The sequence below is a fragment of the Crocuta crocuta genome, unplaced genomic scaffold (assembly GCF_008692635.1).
Source record: "Crocuta crocuta isolate KB4526 unplaced genomic scaffold, BGI_CrCroc_1.0 scaffold190, whole genome shotgun sequence".
Classification (NCBI taxonomy): domain Eukaryota; kingdom Metazoa; phylum Chordata; class Mammalia; order Carnivora; family Hyaenidae; genus Crocuta; species Crocuta crocuta.
Window position 1 is genome coordinate 5,822,804 of NW_027527955.1, and position 18,240 is coordinate 5,841,043.

General features: G+C 37.0%; 1 protein-coding gene across 6 annotated transcripts in view; it reads right to left on the bottom strand.

Annotated features, from left to right (window-relative positions):
* Positions 1-18,240, bottom strand: part of TRPC4 (transient receptor potential cation channel subfamily C member 4) — a 137,711-nt gene that overhangs the window by 39,987 nt on the left and 79,484 nt on the right. For all 6 annotated transcript variants that reach the window (XM_077752662.1, XM_077752661.1, XM_077752660.1 and 3 more), the window contains one exon: positions 17,252-17,588. In XM_077752662.1, coding sequence (XP_077608788.1) covers positions 17,252-17,588 — 337 coding nt within the window. The remainder of the gene's footprint in view (positions 1-17,251; positions 17,589-18,240) is intronic.

Below are 18,240 nucleotides of genomic sequence, written 5' to 3' on the forward strand. Positions count from 1 at the left end.
GACCCAGAGGTATGGGGGGGGGGGCTGGGAGGGGGGCAAACGGTGCGGGTGGAGCCGGAATCCTGAGAATAATCCTCCTTAATCATCAAAGACACGATAACAAAGTATCACAGACTGGCTGTCTTATAACCATAAAAATTTATTTCTCATATTTTTGGAGGCTTCGAGTTTATGATCATGGTATCAGCATGGTCAAGCTTGGGTGAGAACCCTCTTCCATGTTCTAGACGCTAACACCTCTTTCTGTCCTTACATGGCAGCAAGAGAGCAAGCTAGCTCTCTGACCTCTATTCTTTTTAAAAATTTTATTTATTTATTTATTTATTTATTTATTTATTTATTTTGGTGGGGGGCGGGCAGAGAGAGGAGGAGGAGGAGAGAGAATCCCAAGCACACTCCATGCTGTCAGCACCAAGCTGATTGGGGCTCGAACTCACAAACCTGTGAGATCATGACCTGAGCTAAAACTGAGAATAGGATGTTTAATGGATGGAGCCGCCCAGGAGCCTTTTGGCCTTTTTCTTTAAGTGCGTGAATTTATCTCATTCATGAGGATCTTCATGATGTTAATTGCATTCCAAAGGCCCCACCTCCAAATGCAATCAATGAGGGTTAGGATTTCAATATATGAATTTGGAGGGGTCACAGACATGTAGTCCATAATATGAACCAAAGCAGAGTGAATGATGCTCTGAAACTGACTGTGGCAACGAAAGCAAAACCCACCTCAGCTCCTGACTATAATGCCTCAAATTCCTGCATTACGTTCTAGCAGAAAAAAATATGTCCATTTTCTGGCATCAATGCTATGTATCTTTGTCTAGCCTCTACACAGGCAGAATAAATCCCCTCACCAAATACACACATGTATGCCCTTATATGATGTATAAGAGACCTTTATTCATTAAAAATTTTTTTTTAATGTTTTATTTATTTCTGAGAGAGAGATACAGAGCGAGAAGAGGAGGGTCAGAGAGAGAGGGAGACACAGAATCCGAAACAGCCTCCAAGCCCTGAGCTGGCTGTCAGCACAGAGCCTGATGCGGGGCTTGAACCCACGAACCGTGAGATCGTGACCTGAGCTGAAGTCAGATGCTTAACCGACTGAGCCACCCAGGCACCCCAAGAGACCTTTATTCATTTTTAATAAAGCCTTTAAACCTATAAATTCCACTCTATGTACTTTATAAGCTGCAACACATATTTTTAGATGTATTTTTATTTTCAATCATTTTAAAATATTTTCTAATTATTCTGCAAATTCTTTTTAAAATTCCTTTTAGAAAAAATAAAAAATACTGAAGGCATCAGGAGTGTGGGTGCAGTGGAAATAAAAGACATATTACATTCAAAGGAAGAAACAGAAAACTGATGATCAAACTTGTTGTCTGAAACCATGTAAGACAGAGTGACATTATTATAGTGCTGAAAGAATTAAAGTATCCAGAACTCTCCATATGGCACAAATAGAAGGCATCTGAAAGACCTTTACTCAGACAACCAAAAACTCAAGACACTTTATTGCCATGAGACCCATGCTACAAGAAATGCTGAAGGGATATATGTTAGGCAGAAGGTTTATGATACTGACCAAAAATTAGTTTATAAAAGGAAATGATAAAAGATATCCAGGAATGGTTAAAAAAATAAACATAAAAGATACTTTTTCTGGGGCGCCTGGGTGGCTTAGTTGATTAAGCTCTGACTCTTGGTTTGGGCTCAGGTCATAATCTCATGATTTGTGAGTTTGAGCCCTGCATCGGAGCCTGCTTGGGATTCTCTCTACCCCTCTCTCTCCCTCTCTCTCCCTCTCTTTTTCCGGCCCTCCCCCCAAAATGAATAAATAAACTTAAAAAAAAAAGATATTTTCTTTTTGAATTGCTCTAACAGATCATTGATGGCCTAAAGGAAAAAGAGTAGCAATGTATTATGGTTTATCACACATATAACATACGTAAAAGTAAAATGTATGATGACATTAGCACAGAAAATGAGAGGAATTAGAAATAACATTATCATAAGATTCTTACACTACATGTAAAACAGAATAAATATTATTTGAAGTTAGACTATGATAGATTAAAATTTTATATTGTAAATTCTAGGGCATTCTNCTACACCCTGTGTAGGGCTCGGACTCACAATCCTGAGATCAAGATCTCACACTCCACTAACTGAGCCAGCCAGATGCCCCAAAATATTTTTAAATGTATAAATGAAGAGCCAGAAAAGGAAATAAACATAAAATTATTAAAGACACTGAATTTGGCAACAGGCAGAAAAAAAGGGAAAAATGCAACAAAGAATAGATAGAGTCAATAGGAAGAAAATGGGGTGGATTTCAAATCCATCAATATTAATAATTACATTGAATGAAGTGTATGGTCTAAACACACCAATTAAAAGGCAAAGATTGTCATATATAAAAATGCAAAACACATCTGTATTACAATTTATCAACAGGTTAAAAGTAAAAGATAATAAAGACACCATGAAATACTAATGAAAAGAAAACTAAGAAAAAAGGAAGCTCAGTTGTCTATATTAATATGGCTAGATATATTTCAGAAGAAAGAATGTTACCAGGTACGTAGTAGGATATAACTAACATAAGGATGAAAAGGTGAACTCACTGAGAAGACACAACAATCCTAAAATAACCTTATAATGCAAGATGCCCTAATCAGAATTGTAACAAAAAAGAGAGAAAGGTACAAATATAGCTAGATAGAGACCTTAGTATTCCTCTGTGTAGAACCGGTAGGCAGAAGTTTGGTAGGAATATAGAAATTCTGAACAACACTATCAACAACCTGAAAGTAGCAAATACATGTTTTTTTCAAGTGCATGTGTAATGTTTATCAAGAGAGACTATCTCATGGGCTATATTAACATGAAGCATATATATTTATACAGGCTAAAATCATACAAAATGTGTTCTATGCAATATAATAAACAACAAATCAATAATGAAGTGTATTTTGAAAATCTCCAAATATTTTGCAATTCAACAACGTCCTTCTAGGAACTCTTGATCAAAGAGGAATTTACAGAATAATTAGAGAATATTTTGAAATGATTGAAATTAAAAATACACCTAAAAATATCTGTGATGCAGCTTATAAAGTACATAGAGTGGAATTTATAGGTTTAAAGTCTTTATTAAAAAAGAATGAATGTCTCAGTGATTTCAGCTTCCATTATGACACAATGAAAAGAAAAGTAAATCAAGCCCCAAAGAAGCAGAAGAAAATAAACAAGATAAGGGCAGAAGTCAGATTTTAAAACATAAACCCTGAGAAAAATCCATGAAGATGGAAGATAGTTCTCTGAAATGGTCAGTACAATTGATAAAACTCTAGCCAGATTGTTCAAGAAAAAAAAAAAATGGAGAAGATATAAATAATCAATGTCAGAAATAGAAGTGGCATCACTACGGATCTTATGACATTATAAGGATAAGTGAATGAAAGGAACAACTTGATACCCATAAATGTCACAACACAAAATTAATTGGCTATTTTCCCTGAAAGACACAAACTTCTAATCTCACTGAAGAACAAACAAAGTAAAACAAAAACAAAAACAAAAAATTAGTACACTGAGTAACCTGTACTGTCCTATACTTACTATTAAAGTATAAATTCATAGTTAAATCCTTCCAACAAAGAAAAATTCAGGTCCAGTTTCTTTATGGTGAATTCTACCAAACGTTTAAAGAAGAAATAATAAAAGTGCTAAAAACACAGGTAATAAACACGTAAAATACAAGAGGAAGAAACATTTAAGAGGTTAGCATTATCCTGATAAAAAGTCTGGCAAAAAGAATGCAATCCAAAACTACACACTAATAACCTATATGAATATGCACAAAAATCCTCAAGAAATATTAGTAAATTAAATAGAGCAATATGTACAATTGATAATAAATCATGCAGTTTTTCCCAGAATGCAAGACTATTTCAACATTTAAGGGCCAATAAGTGCAATTTATGCCATCAACAATTATTGGGGAAAAGGAGATCCCATTAGATGTAGGAAATGCATTTGACCAAATTCAGGATAGAACTTTCAGTATGAATAGAAGGGTAATTTCTTGATTTGATAAAGGACATCTGTAGAAGTGTACAACTACAGCCATGATTATTTTGTAGAGGGCCAGAGAATAAACAAGTTAGGCTTTGCAGTAAATGAATGGGTGTGGTTGTGTTATAAAAAAAAAAAACAACTATAAAAACTGTCACAGGGTTAGATTTGTCTTCCAGCGCTTGTCCAGTATCCTGATTGTGACGTTCTTATGTGATTGTGTCCTTTATATTTCTGTGCCCTGAAATCACAAACAAACGAACAAACATACAAAAAAATGTGCTACAACTTGAAAGTAGCAAAAATGATGAGAGCCCGATGTTGACGAATGGAATAGATTAAAATTAAAGAAATATAATCAAGATATACCATATAGTATATAGTAATTATAAATAAACATAATAAAATATCAGTGATATGTTTGCTGATAGGTATGTTTGAAAATTCTCATAATAAAACTTCGGAAGAAATGAAAATGAATTAGACATAATGGTCTATCATCACTTAGTGAAAACTAGCAAGGGCTATTTAATATTATTTTAAAAGTTTTATTTTAAATTTTAAGGTACATTTAAATTAATAACCTAAGTAAGGACTAATATCAGTCAAAATGATTATAGGGTGGAGTTTTACAGTTTTTACTAAAATTCAATTAGTTAACATACAGTGTAATATTAGTTTCAGGGGCACAATATAGTGATTCAACACTTACATCACCCTGTGCTCATCATAACAAGTGCATTCTTTATCTCACCACCCATTTCACCTATGCTGCTACCCACCTCCCCTCCGATAACCATCATGTTCTCAATGGTTAAAAGGCTGTTCTAACTATAGATTCTTAACTATAATGTGCATTTTATGTATGTATGTATGTATGTATGTATGTATGTATGTTTGTATGGATGTGTTTATTGTTTGAGGGAGAGAGGGTGCAAGTGAGCAAAGGGCAGAGAGAGACCCAATCCCAGGAGGAGTAGAGAGATTGGGAGAGAGAAGTGGGCCTCACCAGATGCAGGGTTCATGCTCACCAGATGCGGGGTTTGAGCTCATCCTCCGCGGGGCTGGAACTCATGAACCATGAGATCATGACCTGAGCTGAAGTCAAATGCTTAAAGACTGAGCCACCCGGGTGCGCTCTATACTGTAGACCACTGCTTTGTTCTAGATTTTACATCTTATATTAGCCTTTTAGATTTCTTTCAGATTAAAACGTCTCTTGAGAGCTCAGATAAGATTGGGGCATAATTACAGAGATGATAATGTTCATTGCTCCACATTGAAGAAAGAAACATATCAGACCTGAGAAAGGTATGACGCATGCTCTGATGTTGTGGGAAACTTACAATCTATATTATCCAATGAGGAAAAATGCCAGGTACGCTGGAAACAACCCTCTCTCCCCTTTCCCTGTCTCCCCCCACCCCACTGCCGCCGTCTTCCACATCTATGGTGCTTTTTCCTACTGAGCCTAGGGACAGTCTCAGAATCAACCACAACTTCCATTAAGAAAGGTAAGGCCAAAACAGGCAACATAAGTAGTGCTTCACTACCAGTTCCTAAAGAAAACAGAACTCAATCTCCGTAGTCAGTGCTCTTAGACCACGTTTTCTCATTTTTGAAATTTCACAATGTGACTCATTTCTTATGTTTTATTTGAAACTTTGCCAATATCCAGACATGAGAATATGTGTACACTGTAGTTATTAATTGAACAAACACATTTCAAGTTAACTTTCATCAGAAGGCCCAGAGATAAGACTTTGATTACACCCGGTAAGTGAAGTGCCAGGCTCAGTCGAACTGGTAATCAGCGTTGTAATCTTAGATAATAGTCTCCTCTCTCTAGGTGTCTGTTGCCTCATTTCAATAAAAAGAGACTTGGATTATATGCAGAATTCTATATACAGAATCATACAAGAAGTATAATTCTACCCCAGTGGTGTAAATAGCCAGACATTACTTTTTCCTGTCTGGATCATTAAATTTTACTAAAATCAGTCATTACAATAGCTGCCATGAAGATTAAAAAGTGTCTTGTACCAGAGGACACAGACTTGCTTTGGTTTGCCCCAAAATGAACAAACTAAATCTTTGATATGAAAATTATAGAAAGAAACTGTCTTGCCCAATATTAGGGAGAATTCTCCAGCAATCAGAGTTGTTCCAAAACTGGAGTGAATCACCCTGTGCAGTCAAGGTTCCTATCCAGAGCCTGGAATGTCTCGCATCACTCAGGCTCCAGAGAAATGCTAGAAGTAAGTGCAAACCTGTTCTATCTGATTTCTAAAGGGCGTTCCAATTCTATGAGTTCGTGAATCTGTTGTTTTCAAATTTGTATATATTTTAGGGTCAAATATAGTTTTCAAATTTGTATGTATTATAAAACAAAATGTATTTTAAATATCTGCTAACCAACCAGTGTGTTTATATCTTATGTCCATTTAGTGACAAATTGTTAGCTCTCTCCTTGCTTCTACCAAACTGAAAAGCCCAATATGATTATCAACAGCCACCAAAATAGCTAACTTCAAATATTTTGTGGGTAATCACACAGGGGAATACTAGGGTTAATGGCATCAGAGGAAGATGGGGAAGTAGTTATAAAGAACTAGTTATGGGGTGCCTGGGTGGCTTAGTTGGTTAAGCGTCCGACTTTCGCTTAGGTCATGATCTCGCGGTTCGTGGGTTCGAGCCCCGCGTCGGGCTCTGTGCTGACTGCCAGCTCGGAGCCTGGAGCCTATTTCAGAGTCTGTGTCTCCCTCTCTCTCTGCCCCTCCCCTGCTCACGCTGTCTCTCTCTCTCTCTCTCCTAGAAATAAATAAAAATATTTAAAAAAAAAAGAGAACTAGTTATGAGCTCGGTACAAACCAATATTTTAACTCGGAGCTTCTTAATACCTAAGCAGACTCTGTTCCTGTTAGATGCGTTCAAGGAGATGGCACTTTCACTGAAAGCTTGGACTAGGTGACCTCTAAGATTTTCTAAGAAGGGTAAGAGCAAACACAATTTGGAGATATTACAGTTCCTTTGGAGTTCAAAGAGCATACATTTAATCTGACTTTCTGGATCACACACACACACACCAATTCTTTCACTTCTGACCTTTGCGAGTCACAGTTGAATAGAGAAAGCTGAGATCCTGATGAAATTGAGGGCTCACACCATCATATTTTATCGCGAGCTGCAAATGAGACTGTCAGTCAGAGCTTGTTGGCTAATGGGGTTTGGGATCTTGTGTTTTTAGAGCACCAGAATGGAGTATCACTTCATATAGCTCTAGTCACCACATATCTGTTTGATAACTCTCTATTTCTATTTCTATGAGCACCATGGTGAAAATACCAAGTTTCCTTTTTTTCTGGTAATGGTTCACTGAAATTTTTGCAGGAAACAGCCTTTAGAGAAGCTAGAGGGTGCTATTAACTGGCTGATACATGCATCCAGATAAACTATTTGTGATAACTAGTCCGAAGAGAACAAAGCTTCAGGGAGCTTCTGTCACAAAATGTTTGTCCTGTTCCCACAATGGGAACATTTCAAAATTGCTCTCTGCTGTTTATAAACAGATGACATGATTTCTCAGAGTCACGGTGGAGGTCTGATTACAAGCATGGATGTCAAGACTGTGGGGACCAGCAGAGGAAAGATCATAGTGCAAATGAGTCAGAGAACTTCCTTTGAAAGATATTTATGGATGCCTGGAATTTTTTTCCCATTTTTTTTCTACCTTTCCCATAACAGTTTTCATCAGGGGCTCCTCGAATGTTCGATGATATCCTATCGTGCGAAGCCGGCTGTGGGGACGAGACGAGGTCGGCAGACCTCAGACACCACAGTTAATGGCCCTGATCTCAGGTGAGAAATATGTAATTCTGTGAACAGGCCTCTCGTCTCACCTTCTCTTGCTGTCAGTATTTACACCGAGACTAAATAACCTCAAACAAAGAGCAAGTTGCCTTTTCACCGAGGGCCACCTAACAGGGCTTGTTAGGGCAGCCCAGGAGCTAGTTGAGGGATCTGACCTTGGAAGTCTCTTAACAGAACACTGACTTCTACACTGTGGCACCAAATCAATGTAGATAAAAAGAACAAAAAGAATTCTTCCCTGCTGGATATATTTTTTTTTCCCAAACCAGGGAACAAAAAAGTAGTCTCTAGTCAAAATTTTGCTTTTGCTCGGAGAAATCTAAATGTAGTTATTTTGCTCCGTGGAGGATCATGTTATGCTGGACCCAAAAAGGCAATGAGTTAGGAGGCAGCTTCTATTGTCTCAGTGTTATATTTAAAACCCAAACAAAGATGAAGACAAGAGTTTCCACCACCCACTTTCTGAAGAGAGCTTACAGAAAATTATAGCAACCCCTGCCTTCTAGGACTTACTAAGAGGTATTAGGACCATATCTGTTACCAACCACTTGGGGCTCTAACCCCATGGCCTATACAGAAAGAACATTAGGAATAGGTGGTGAAAAAGCCAGGAAGTCAGGGCAGTACAGTTTTTGTGCTAATTAGGAATACCAGAGGGAGAGATGAAGGATTGCTTACCAGCACTACCACCTCCCTAAGTCAAGTGAAGGAGATGCTGAGAAAATCCTTTGTAAAATGGGGGAGGGGGGAGTTCTACAAGGAAAAACTGGCATCTCAATCTCTCCTGGAGTGTCTATTCAGGCAATGGCTTGCTCGTCTCTCCCTGGGTCTAGCTCGCCGGGGGAAATAGGAAGCCAGTGTGTTTCGGCAGTAGCACAGCTGGCCGCAGCCTGACCTCCTGCCATTAGTTGTGGCAAGGTTTTGTGGTGCCCTTGGGGAGTGAGTGCTTATCACAGGAAGAAGCTGGGCCCTCCTGTCCTTGCCAGGGTCCCAGGACCCCAGAAGGAGCCAACTACAGGTTACAAGGAGTTGAGGGACTGGAAGATATCAGGCAGGGCTGAGTCAGGGATCCAGAGGACGATGCAATGCGGAGGCGCCCCAGACCCTCTTTAGGACAGCCACACACACATCATGAGAGTCATCAGTCAAGGACTGTCATATAGGCTTCATGGTATTAGCCAGAGATGCACAAAACCAACAGGAAAGATCTGTGACCAGGGGCCCAGTGAGGTAACGAAGACTGGTTAACTTTTCCTGTCCTTCCTCTCCCCTACAGCCACCAAGGAGGAGAACACAGACCGTTTATGCCCTTCTTTCCATTCTAGTGTTGGGGATGAAGGATGAACAAAAGATGGGCAATTCTGGCCTCTAAGCCCTGACTCAGGCCTTTGTAAAGAAGAGGAAAGGTTAAAACTGGTAAGATTCAAGTTTTAAGCTGAACTGGGACTGCTTTTTAATAATTCAAGGCTTCAGGAACTTGATATCTACTAGACATATCATTAAGGTACAGGAAAAGGATATTTGGTATATGGTGGTTGGGGAGAGGGATCAGAAAAAGGAAAAACCTTTTCATGTTTAGATTCTAGGGAGTGGAGACTCCTTAATAAAGCTTTTACATGAATACAGAATTTGTATGAAACTGTGCTTCCAGAATTGTTTCTCAATCTTTAATGTTCAAAGACCTCTGGATTTTCTTATTTTTAATTTTAAAAAAAATTTTTAAACTTTTATTTATTATTGAGAGACAGAGAGACAGCATGACCAGGGGAGGGGCAGAGAAGAAATGACAGAGAATCTCAAGCAGGCTCCAGGCTCTGAGCTGTCAGCACAAAGTCTGACACGGGGCTCGAACTCACAGACTGTGAGATCATGACTTGAACTGAAGTCGGAAGCTTAACTGACTAAGCCACCCAGGTGCCCCTCTTTTTTTAAATTAAAAATAATTAATGTTTATTATTTATATTTGAGAGAGAGAGAGAGGGTGTCACTGGGGGAGGGACAGAGAGAGAGAGAGAGAGAGAGAGAGAGACAAAGTCAGAATCCAAACAAAGCTCCAGGCTCTGAACTGTCAGCACAGAGCCCGACGGAAGACTCAAACTCAGGAACCATGAGATAATGACCTGAGCTAAAGTCAGATGCTTAACTGAATGAGTCACCCAGGTGCCCCAAGACCTCTGGAATTTATGAATTACTCAACCAAGGAGAGAATTCAAAATATAATGTTTTGTAGAAATTCACAATTCTTATGATTTTAGTCAGTAGTCCATGCTTCAAGAAACACTGACTTAAAGGGACAGTAAAACATATAAAAGAATGAAACTGGGCGACTTTCTTTGACCACAGACAAAAATGAACTCAAAATGGAATAAGGCCCTAAATGTGAGACCTAAAACCATAAAAATCCTAGAAAAGAGCACAGGTAGTAATTTCCCTGACATCGGCCATAACATTTTTTCTACATATGTCTCCCGAGGCAAGGGAAACAAAAGCAAAAATATTGAGACTACATCAAAATAAAAAGCTTCTGCACAGCAGAGGAAATCGTTAAAAAAACTAAAAAAACAAACTACTGAATGGGAGAAGATATTTGCAAGTGACATATATAATAAAGGGTTAGTATCAAAAGTATATAAAGAACTTATACAGCTCAACACCCAAAAAACAAATAACCCAGCTAAAAAACGGGCAGAAGATATGAACAGCTATTTCTCCAAAAAAACATCCAGATGGCGAACAGACATGAGAAGATGCTCAACATCACTCATCATCAGAGAAACCACAATGAGATTATCGCCTCACGCCTGTCAGAATGGCTAAAATAAAAAACAAAAAACAACAACAAAAAGGAATAATAGATGTTGGCAAAAATGTGGAGAGAACGAAAGCCTTGTGCGCTCTTAGCGGGAACACAAACTGGTGAAGCCACTGTGGAAAACAGTATGGAGGTTCCTCAAAAAATTAAATATAGAATTATGATATGATCCATATATGATCATATGATATGATATGATCCAGAATTATGATGTGATCATATAATATGATCCTTTACTGAGTATTTACTCAAAGAATATGGAGACACTAAATTGAAAGGATATATCCCCTATGTTTATTGCATCCCCTATGTTTATTGCATCCCCTATGTTTATTGCATCCCCTATGTTTATTGCAGCACTATTTACAGTCGCTGAATTACGGAAGCAGCCCATGTCCATTGATAGACGAATGGATAAAGCAGATGTGGTGTGTGTGTGTGTGTGTGTGTGTGTGTGTGTGTGTGATGGAATATTACTCAGCCATAATAAGAATGAAATCTTGCCATTTGCAACAATGTGGATGGATTTAGAGGGTATAATTCTAAGTGAAAAATTCGGTCAGAGAAAGACAAATACCTTAAGATTTCATTCATATGTGGGCTTTAAGAAACAAAGCAAATGAGCAAAGAAGTTTTGAATTCTTGGGCTGCTTTTGCCTCCTTGAATTCTACTCCTCACAGTTTGAGGGCAGTATTTACAGTGGATAAAGGTTTTAGCTCTGGAATGACACCAACTGGAATTTGAATCAAGTATCTGCTATTTGTTAGCTCCTGATCCTGGACAAGTGACCTAACTTCTCTCAGCCTACTTCCTGTCTATGAAATGAGATACTAACAAGATTTATTATTAAGTGAAGTGGTACTACTACGAAGTTCAAATGAGAATACACATTTCAATCATTTAGCACATGGCCTATCTTCTTAGTTTCCACTATTATCATTGCTATCAGTGCTACTGCTATTGTTATCCTGAACTAACGAAAACCACTTTATTTAATTTTTTTAAAAAAATTTATTTCTGAGAGAGAGAGAGACAGCGTGAGCAGGGGAGGGTCAGAGAGACAGAGAGACACAGAATCTGAAACAGTCTCCAGGCTCTGAGCTGGCTGTCAGCACAGAGCCCGATGCGGGACTCGAACCCACGAACCATTAGATCATGACCCGAACCGAAGTCGGACGCTTAACCAACTGAGCCACCCAGGCGCCCCTAACAAAAACCACTTTAGCGTCTCCCCAGTTTCTTATTCTGATCCTCCCTCATTTGGTATCTACTCCTGTTTCCCTATCTTTTGCCTTCTTTCCTTGAACTATCTGAATCATGTTGCCAAATATTTTCATGAACAGTGTTGATTTCCTTGGGCTACAAGCTATGTATTACATTGTCAGTACCTAAAATACTTAATCTTCTCTCTGATAAAGAAGTCATCTGGCCAGCAGCAGTGTGTGCACAACAATTTAAATCTACATAAATATTTCATTGTTCGAAAATTTATCGTGTTGGCCTTGATAAATCTTGATAAGTCTTGGTAAAGGTGACCTTCAACATTTTCCCCCACAGATAAAAAGGAAAATGATGATTATATGTCATATCGTAACGATTATTTGGCTTTCTTGAAAATTAAAATGTCTCTTTAAATTAATAGGTGGATGTTTTGCAGCTGTCTTTGGGTGTCTATGTGTGTCTGCAGCCAGTTTGCTGAGGTGGTTGGAGCATCCTGCCGAAGGAGAAAGTCAGGAGAAACTGTAGACTTGTTTCTTTTAAGTGCAGGAATATCTTTGGGGGCTGTTTGAGAAGATGGGTAATTCGGGGGTAAGGGTGAGAGTATGAGTACCTGAAACTGTACGGTCTTGATGCCTATTAGACAAAGATGTAGAAATGGTCCCAAGAAAAGAAGAATATACATATATAGAATTGTTTGTCTCTCTGAGTCTTTATCTAGAGGAGAATGTGATCACAAGTCTTCTTTTTACATTTGCAATTTGGCAGCACTTATTGAAATGTTCAGATTTGTTAATATCAACCCTTTAAAGGATAAAAATATAAAATAAATCATGGAAATGAGAGGCCAATTTTGTTAGAGAAAGATTGTCAAATAAGTATGTGTTATAGGCAAGATGTATAATCCGGATATTATGAGCAATTCTTAGTTTATGCCTAGGAATCCACTAGGAGCTATTTTTAACAGAGCTCAGATTTTTCCTATGATACATCTTTTCCTCAGTTCACCCTTCTCCTTATCATGCTCAGCGTGCATAGATTTATATACTACATAATTATGGCATATTCTTAGGCACACGCATAATATCAAGTCACTTCGGTATCCGTTTTTTCTTTTCTCATTGAGAACAAAGGATTTCCTGCTATATTAATGTGATAGCCTCCATTAACAGCCTACTTTTATGAAAAATGTTACCCACTTCATAATTTATTTTTGCTTAGCTTATAACATAAGCCTACATCTTGATATTTCACATATATTTATAAATGTGCATACTTTTTTTGCAGGGAATAAGCTACGACACAAATTTGATTGTTACAATTGAATTGTGATGATTCTATAGAAAAATCAAAACTGGTTCTTGGGAAGGCCTCAAAAAGTTGGGTTTTCCCCCATGTCTTACTTCATATCACCTTCAGAAAAAAATGACATCCATTTGGGAAAAAAACTGCTGCTATAATTTAAATAAATTCTCATTATATATAAACATAACATGCTATATTTAGTATGCATGTAAATTTTATGTAAAAGGAAACTTCTGATATGAATATTCATTTTCATATCCCTGGTATTCTATGTTAAAAACAAAACCCTGAGTAAATTAAGAGTGTCAAGGTCATGGTACCTCAGAATGTAGATGCAACCAGGTCTCTAATCTGGCCCCTGGCTCCTTTTAATCCATCATTCATTCTTTCCAGTAACACTTTCTCTCAGACACTTGAAAAGCATAGGTCTGTCATCAGGTCCATATACAGTTTGACAGAACTATCATTTCACTTTTTACTGTAGTTTAAATGGGTAATGGACAGTCTGAGTGTATTGGTGTCTATGTGTCTAGAATCTACGTATCTATTAAGGTAGTTCTAACTGTATTACCTGTGATTAGCTTTCTCTTTTTTTAGGACTGTATCTCAAGATGACTAATTCCTAAGTTTGATCCCTGCATGAGGCTTTTAGATGTTTTTGCTAAAGTTTATCCTGACAGCCGACATCTGCAAGACCTCTTGAAGATGTTTGATGGGACAAAGAAGGGTCAATAACTTTCCATACAAGAAAGTCAGAAGGAAAAATCACCAAAGGTACAGCTTATCAAAGATACCACAGTGGAAGAATACAAGAGTTACTGCAGACTGTTTTCTAAAGATATAAAACTCAATAGACTTCAATTTAAATAGTCAACAGGATGTTGAACTTCCACAGGAAAGATATTGAAAATAACAGGGAAACATTATTCTGCTACTGTACGATATCACAAGATATCTGGATCTGTCAGACCAAATAAGTTTGTACTGTTGAAACACAGCAAAGTATATGAAAGAACAGAAATTCCAAAGCAAAAGCATACTTCTTAAGGAGATAAAGGGATCAGTACTTGACAGTCAGAAAACTTTTCTACTCAGGAAAAGTCAGAATTCATGTTATGAATATATAAAACAAATAAATCAAAAGTTTTTTTGTCAGGATTCAAAAATAGGAGGCATAAAAGTAATCATTTCTTATAAATTATGATATCATAGGTCTGAGAAACAGCCCCTGAAAATGGAAGGAAAGGAAAGCAAGGAGGAAGGAAAAAGCCTTTCTTTACACAACAAGTAGCCCATGGAGTGACATGGGTTGAAAATCTAAGTTGGTTCAAGAAGAGTTGAGAAAAACCCATGCATAGACCCTCAGTCTACCACGGGGAAAATTAACATGATGAGAAACATGTTGGTAAGCCACACTCTTCTCTGTAAGTCATTCAGTCTTGTTATTATAAATCTAGAACCTCCCAGAGGAGGGACTGTGAAATGTTTGGCCACTGACTTTTTACCAGACAACAGTATTAAGGAAGACAAGATAGAAGGCTCATTAATATAGTTATCAAATCAGACCAGGCCTTTTTGTCTATATCCCACCTTTGGTTAAAGGTACATTCCTACACTGTTGTCTTTAGTCTCTTCCCCACCTACCGTGGCTTAAAAAGAGACAAAAGAAAACAAAACAAAACAAACATTGTTTTCTGCCCTAATAATGACAGCTCCCTAGCATAGGACAATAGGACTCATTGGGACTTTGAATCTTTTTTGTTTTCTTTTTCTTTTCTTTTCTTTTTTTTGATGAAGATACTGGAAATCCTGAGAGGTTGTGACCACTCATAATTTAATAGTCTCTTAGTAATAGAACCTGGGCATGTATTCAAATACAGTTCTTTTTCTACAAGAGCTTAATAACATAGTGAGTACAGCCTTATAATCATGGATTCTAACAAAACACTTAGAACTCAGTCTGAGATATAAAGCACTTAGAATTCACTAGCATTGACAAATCTATTTGATATAGAAAATTCTTTCTCCATGGCCAGTTATTTAAGCAAGAGGGTCATTCATATATATTTTTTATTCTAGAAAAATCTCTTTTTATTTAAAAAAATCTCAAATATATTAACTGCCTGAAGTCAGGATAGCTTAGGAAAATGTTGCCTTTAGAAGATATTTCTCCAGGCTGGAATTTTAATTATCATAACGAAATCTGTACCTTATTTAACCATTCAGCTGAGGTTTGGGTACGATTTCTAGCCAGCTTTCATGGAAAATTCTATTACAACTTTTGTAAATAGGAGGCAGCCAGTGACTCTTCTAACTGTACAAGTTACTAAAGGCTTACCGCTTCTATTATTTAATATTATTTACCATTTTCTGACATGTAACATATTTCATTGTTTATAATATATTTCCTCTAGTAAAATTTAAGCTTCATAAGGGCAAGGAGTTCCTTCTTCTTTTTTGTTTTATTTATTTAGTTTTTTACTTTTGTATCACCATTACCCTGCACTGCACTTACTATACAGAAAGTAGTCTACATTTTTTCATTAAGTGCATAAAGGAAAGTCTAGAAATACCAGTTTTATACTACATTGTTGCTATCACATTTTTCAAAATTAAATATTCTATATTTCATTTGGAATACCTATTTTTAGACATTCTATATAAGTTACCCATAACAGGAAATTTAACCTCCAAAACGTTTCTTTAAGAATTGTTTTCAAGAAATTGTCTATGAAGAAAACTTCATAAAGAACATATTCCTAATGTGAGATATTTAATTTAAATGGGAACAAGCAGGGTAATTTTATATTGAATATCAACTGCAATGTCATAATTATTTTATGCAAAAAAGACACAGGTTATCTAAACCTTCCTCCTAACTTAAGCAAGATCACACTTTACGCATGTCATATTAATGAGAATGTGCTCTGTTTTAAACTTCACTTAAGAAGGTGCTTTTTCCAACATTTGTAAAACAAACCGAATCTTGTTCCTATGAACCTTTTTTTTATTGTCAGTACTTAGAGTATTTATAATGTTTAAAATCAAAGAGTACATCTATTTCAGATTCAGATATAGTTCTGTTTTTTTCCTGCCTCATCCACATTTTACAATCTCTCCAGTAGTTTTGACAGTTAAACCAAACTGATCTTCTGAGACTGTGAATCATGAAATTTTCACATATTTCTAATTACTAAATGATGAGATAGATATGATACCAGGGAGGTTTAAAATGATGAGCTAAATTGAGAAAATGTGATTTTTCAGCAAACCACAGTAGGATAGAGGAAAGAGTAATTAAAATGTGAATTTTAACTATGGCTACAATAACAAAAAGAGAGTAAAAAAAGTTTTTTACCAGCACTTTAAGCTTTCCTACCTAATCATTATTTGCTACAGATCCCAAAACATTTTTAGTTCTATGGAAAGAACAGAGAGAGACTGGACTTTAATTTCCTAGAGTTTAATTTCCTATTATTTTCGTTGAATATATAGTTTCAAAGATAAACTTAAATGGATTGATTTTAAAGAAAGGTTATAGTTACTTTTAGGTACAGAATTACTAAATCTGCAGCATGATTTATAATTTATCTTCTGGAAAGTGCATCTATTAAGGAAACTAGAATGATCGGTTATATATGGCCAATGAGATACATCGAAAGTCTTTAAAAGACAAGCAAACAAACAAAAAACCCAGAAGGCCGTTCCCAGGGCATGAAGTCATTAAAACCTGAAATCTTAAAACCTACGGTTACATTTCATAGGCTTCACCTGGAGGCAAGTCCCCCAAAACTTGCTAAAGTGTTAATTTAGTTTGGGGATTAGGCCTTGGAGCTAACAGGCTCAAATCTGCTTTAAACATTCCTGTGTCCCAAACTTTAATGAATATTCTTTTCTGGGCAACAAAATTCCACGGCAGCAACACGTTTTTATTATATTTTCTATAGTAACACATTTACCCAGGACCCACGGTAATATCATCCACTCGACGATGGTTGGTGGTGGACCTTGCCTGTTCAAGTCTGACCTGTCGATGTGCTGAGAGGCAAGCAGCAGCAGGAACAAAAAAGTCAAATAGGACGCTGTATGGCAGATGAACTTGATAAATGGCTTTCTGATGAACAGTCCCAGTGGGCTTTTAGGAGCGATAAGATAGCACACAGAGAAGACGGGAAAAAGAAGTCCTATTATGAAACACGTCACCATCTTCACTGCCCAGTGTCGTCTCCTCCAGCCCGGGAACTCATCATACCAGCGAGATGCAAGCAGTTGCTGACAGTTGGGCTGAGCAACAAACTAAAGGGAAAGGAAAGGAAAAGGAAGAGTCAGTGTTACATGTGGTGGCTTCGGTTCATCGGTATGACCACAGATTTATCTTTAAAGGCAGAAATTCTGCTTTAAACAATTTTATGCTGGGTGCCTGGCTGGTTCAGTTGGTAGAGCATGTGATTCTTCATCTTGGGGCTGTGAGTTTGAGCCCCGCATTGGGTGTAGAGATCATTTAAAAACTAAAATTTATTAAAAATTAATAATTTTATATTTAAATGATCATAAAGCCCTTTAAATCATTCTGTGAACAAAGCCTATTTGCTTAATATTTTACACCCAAGGTATAGTGCTATGTGCTTAGCCAGATGTGACAGAAATCATGGTTGTACAGGAGTAAAAATATAGCTGGAGAACAAGAATAGTCATGGGACACACTGATGAGTGAGCAAAGTGTGTACAAAGGCATAACATACGTATATAAGAATTATGATATATATGGCACAAGAAAATATGTCAATAGTGGTTATTTCTTGGTTTACTGGTTGTTTTCTGGTTATGACATTATACTAGACTTCATTTTTATATTTGGGTACACTTTTAACATTTTTTATGATAAACACTACTTTATCATCAGAAAAAGTAATTATATTTTAATTCGTTGAGACAATAAGAAAAACAT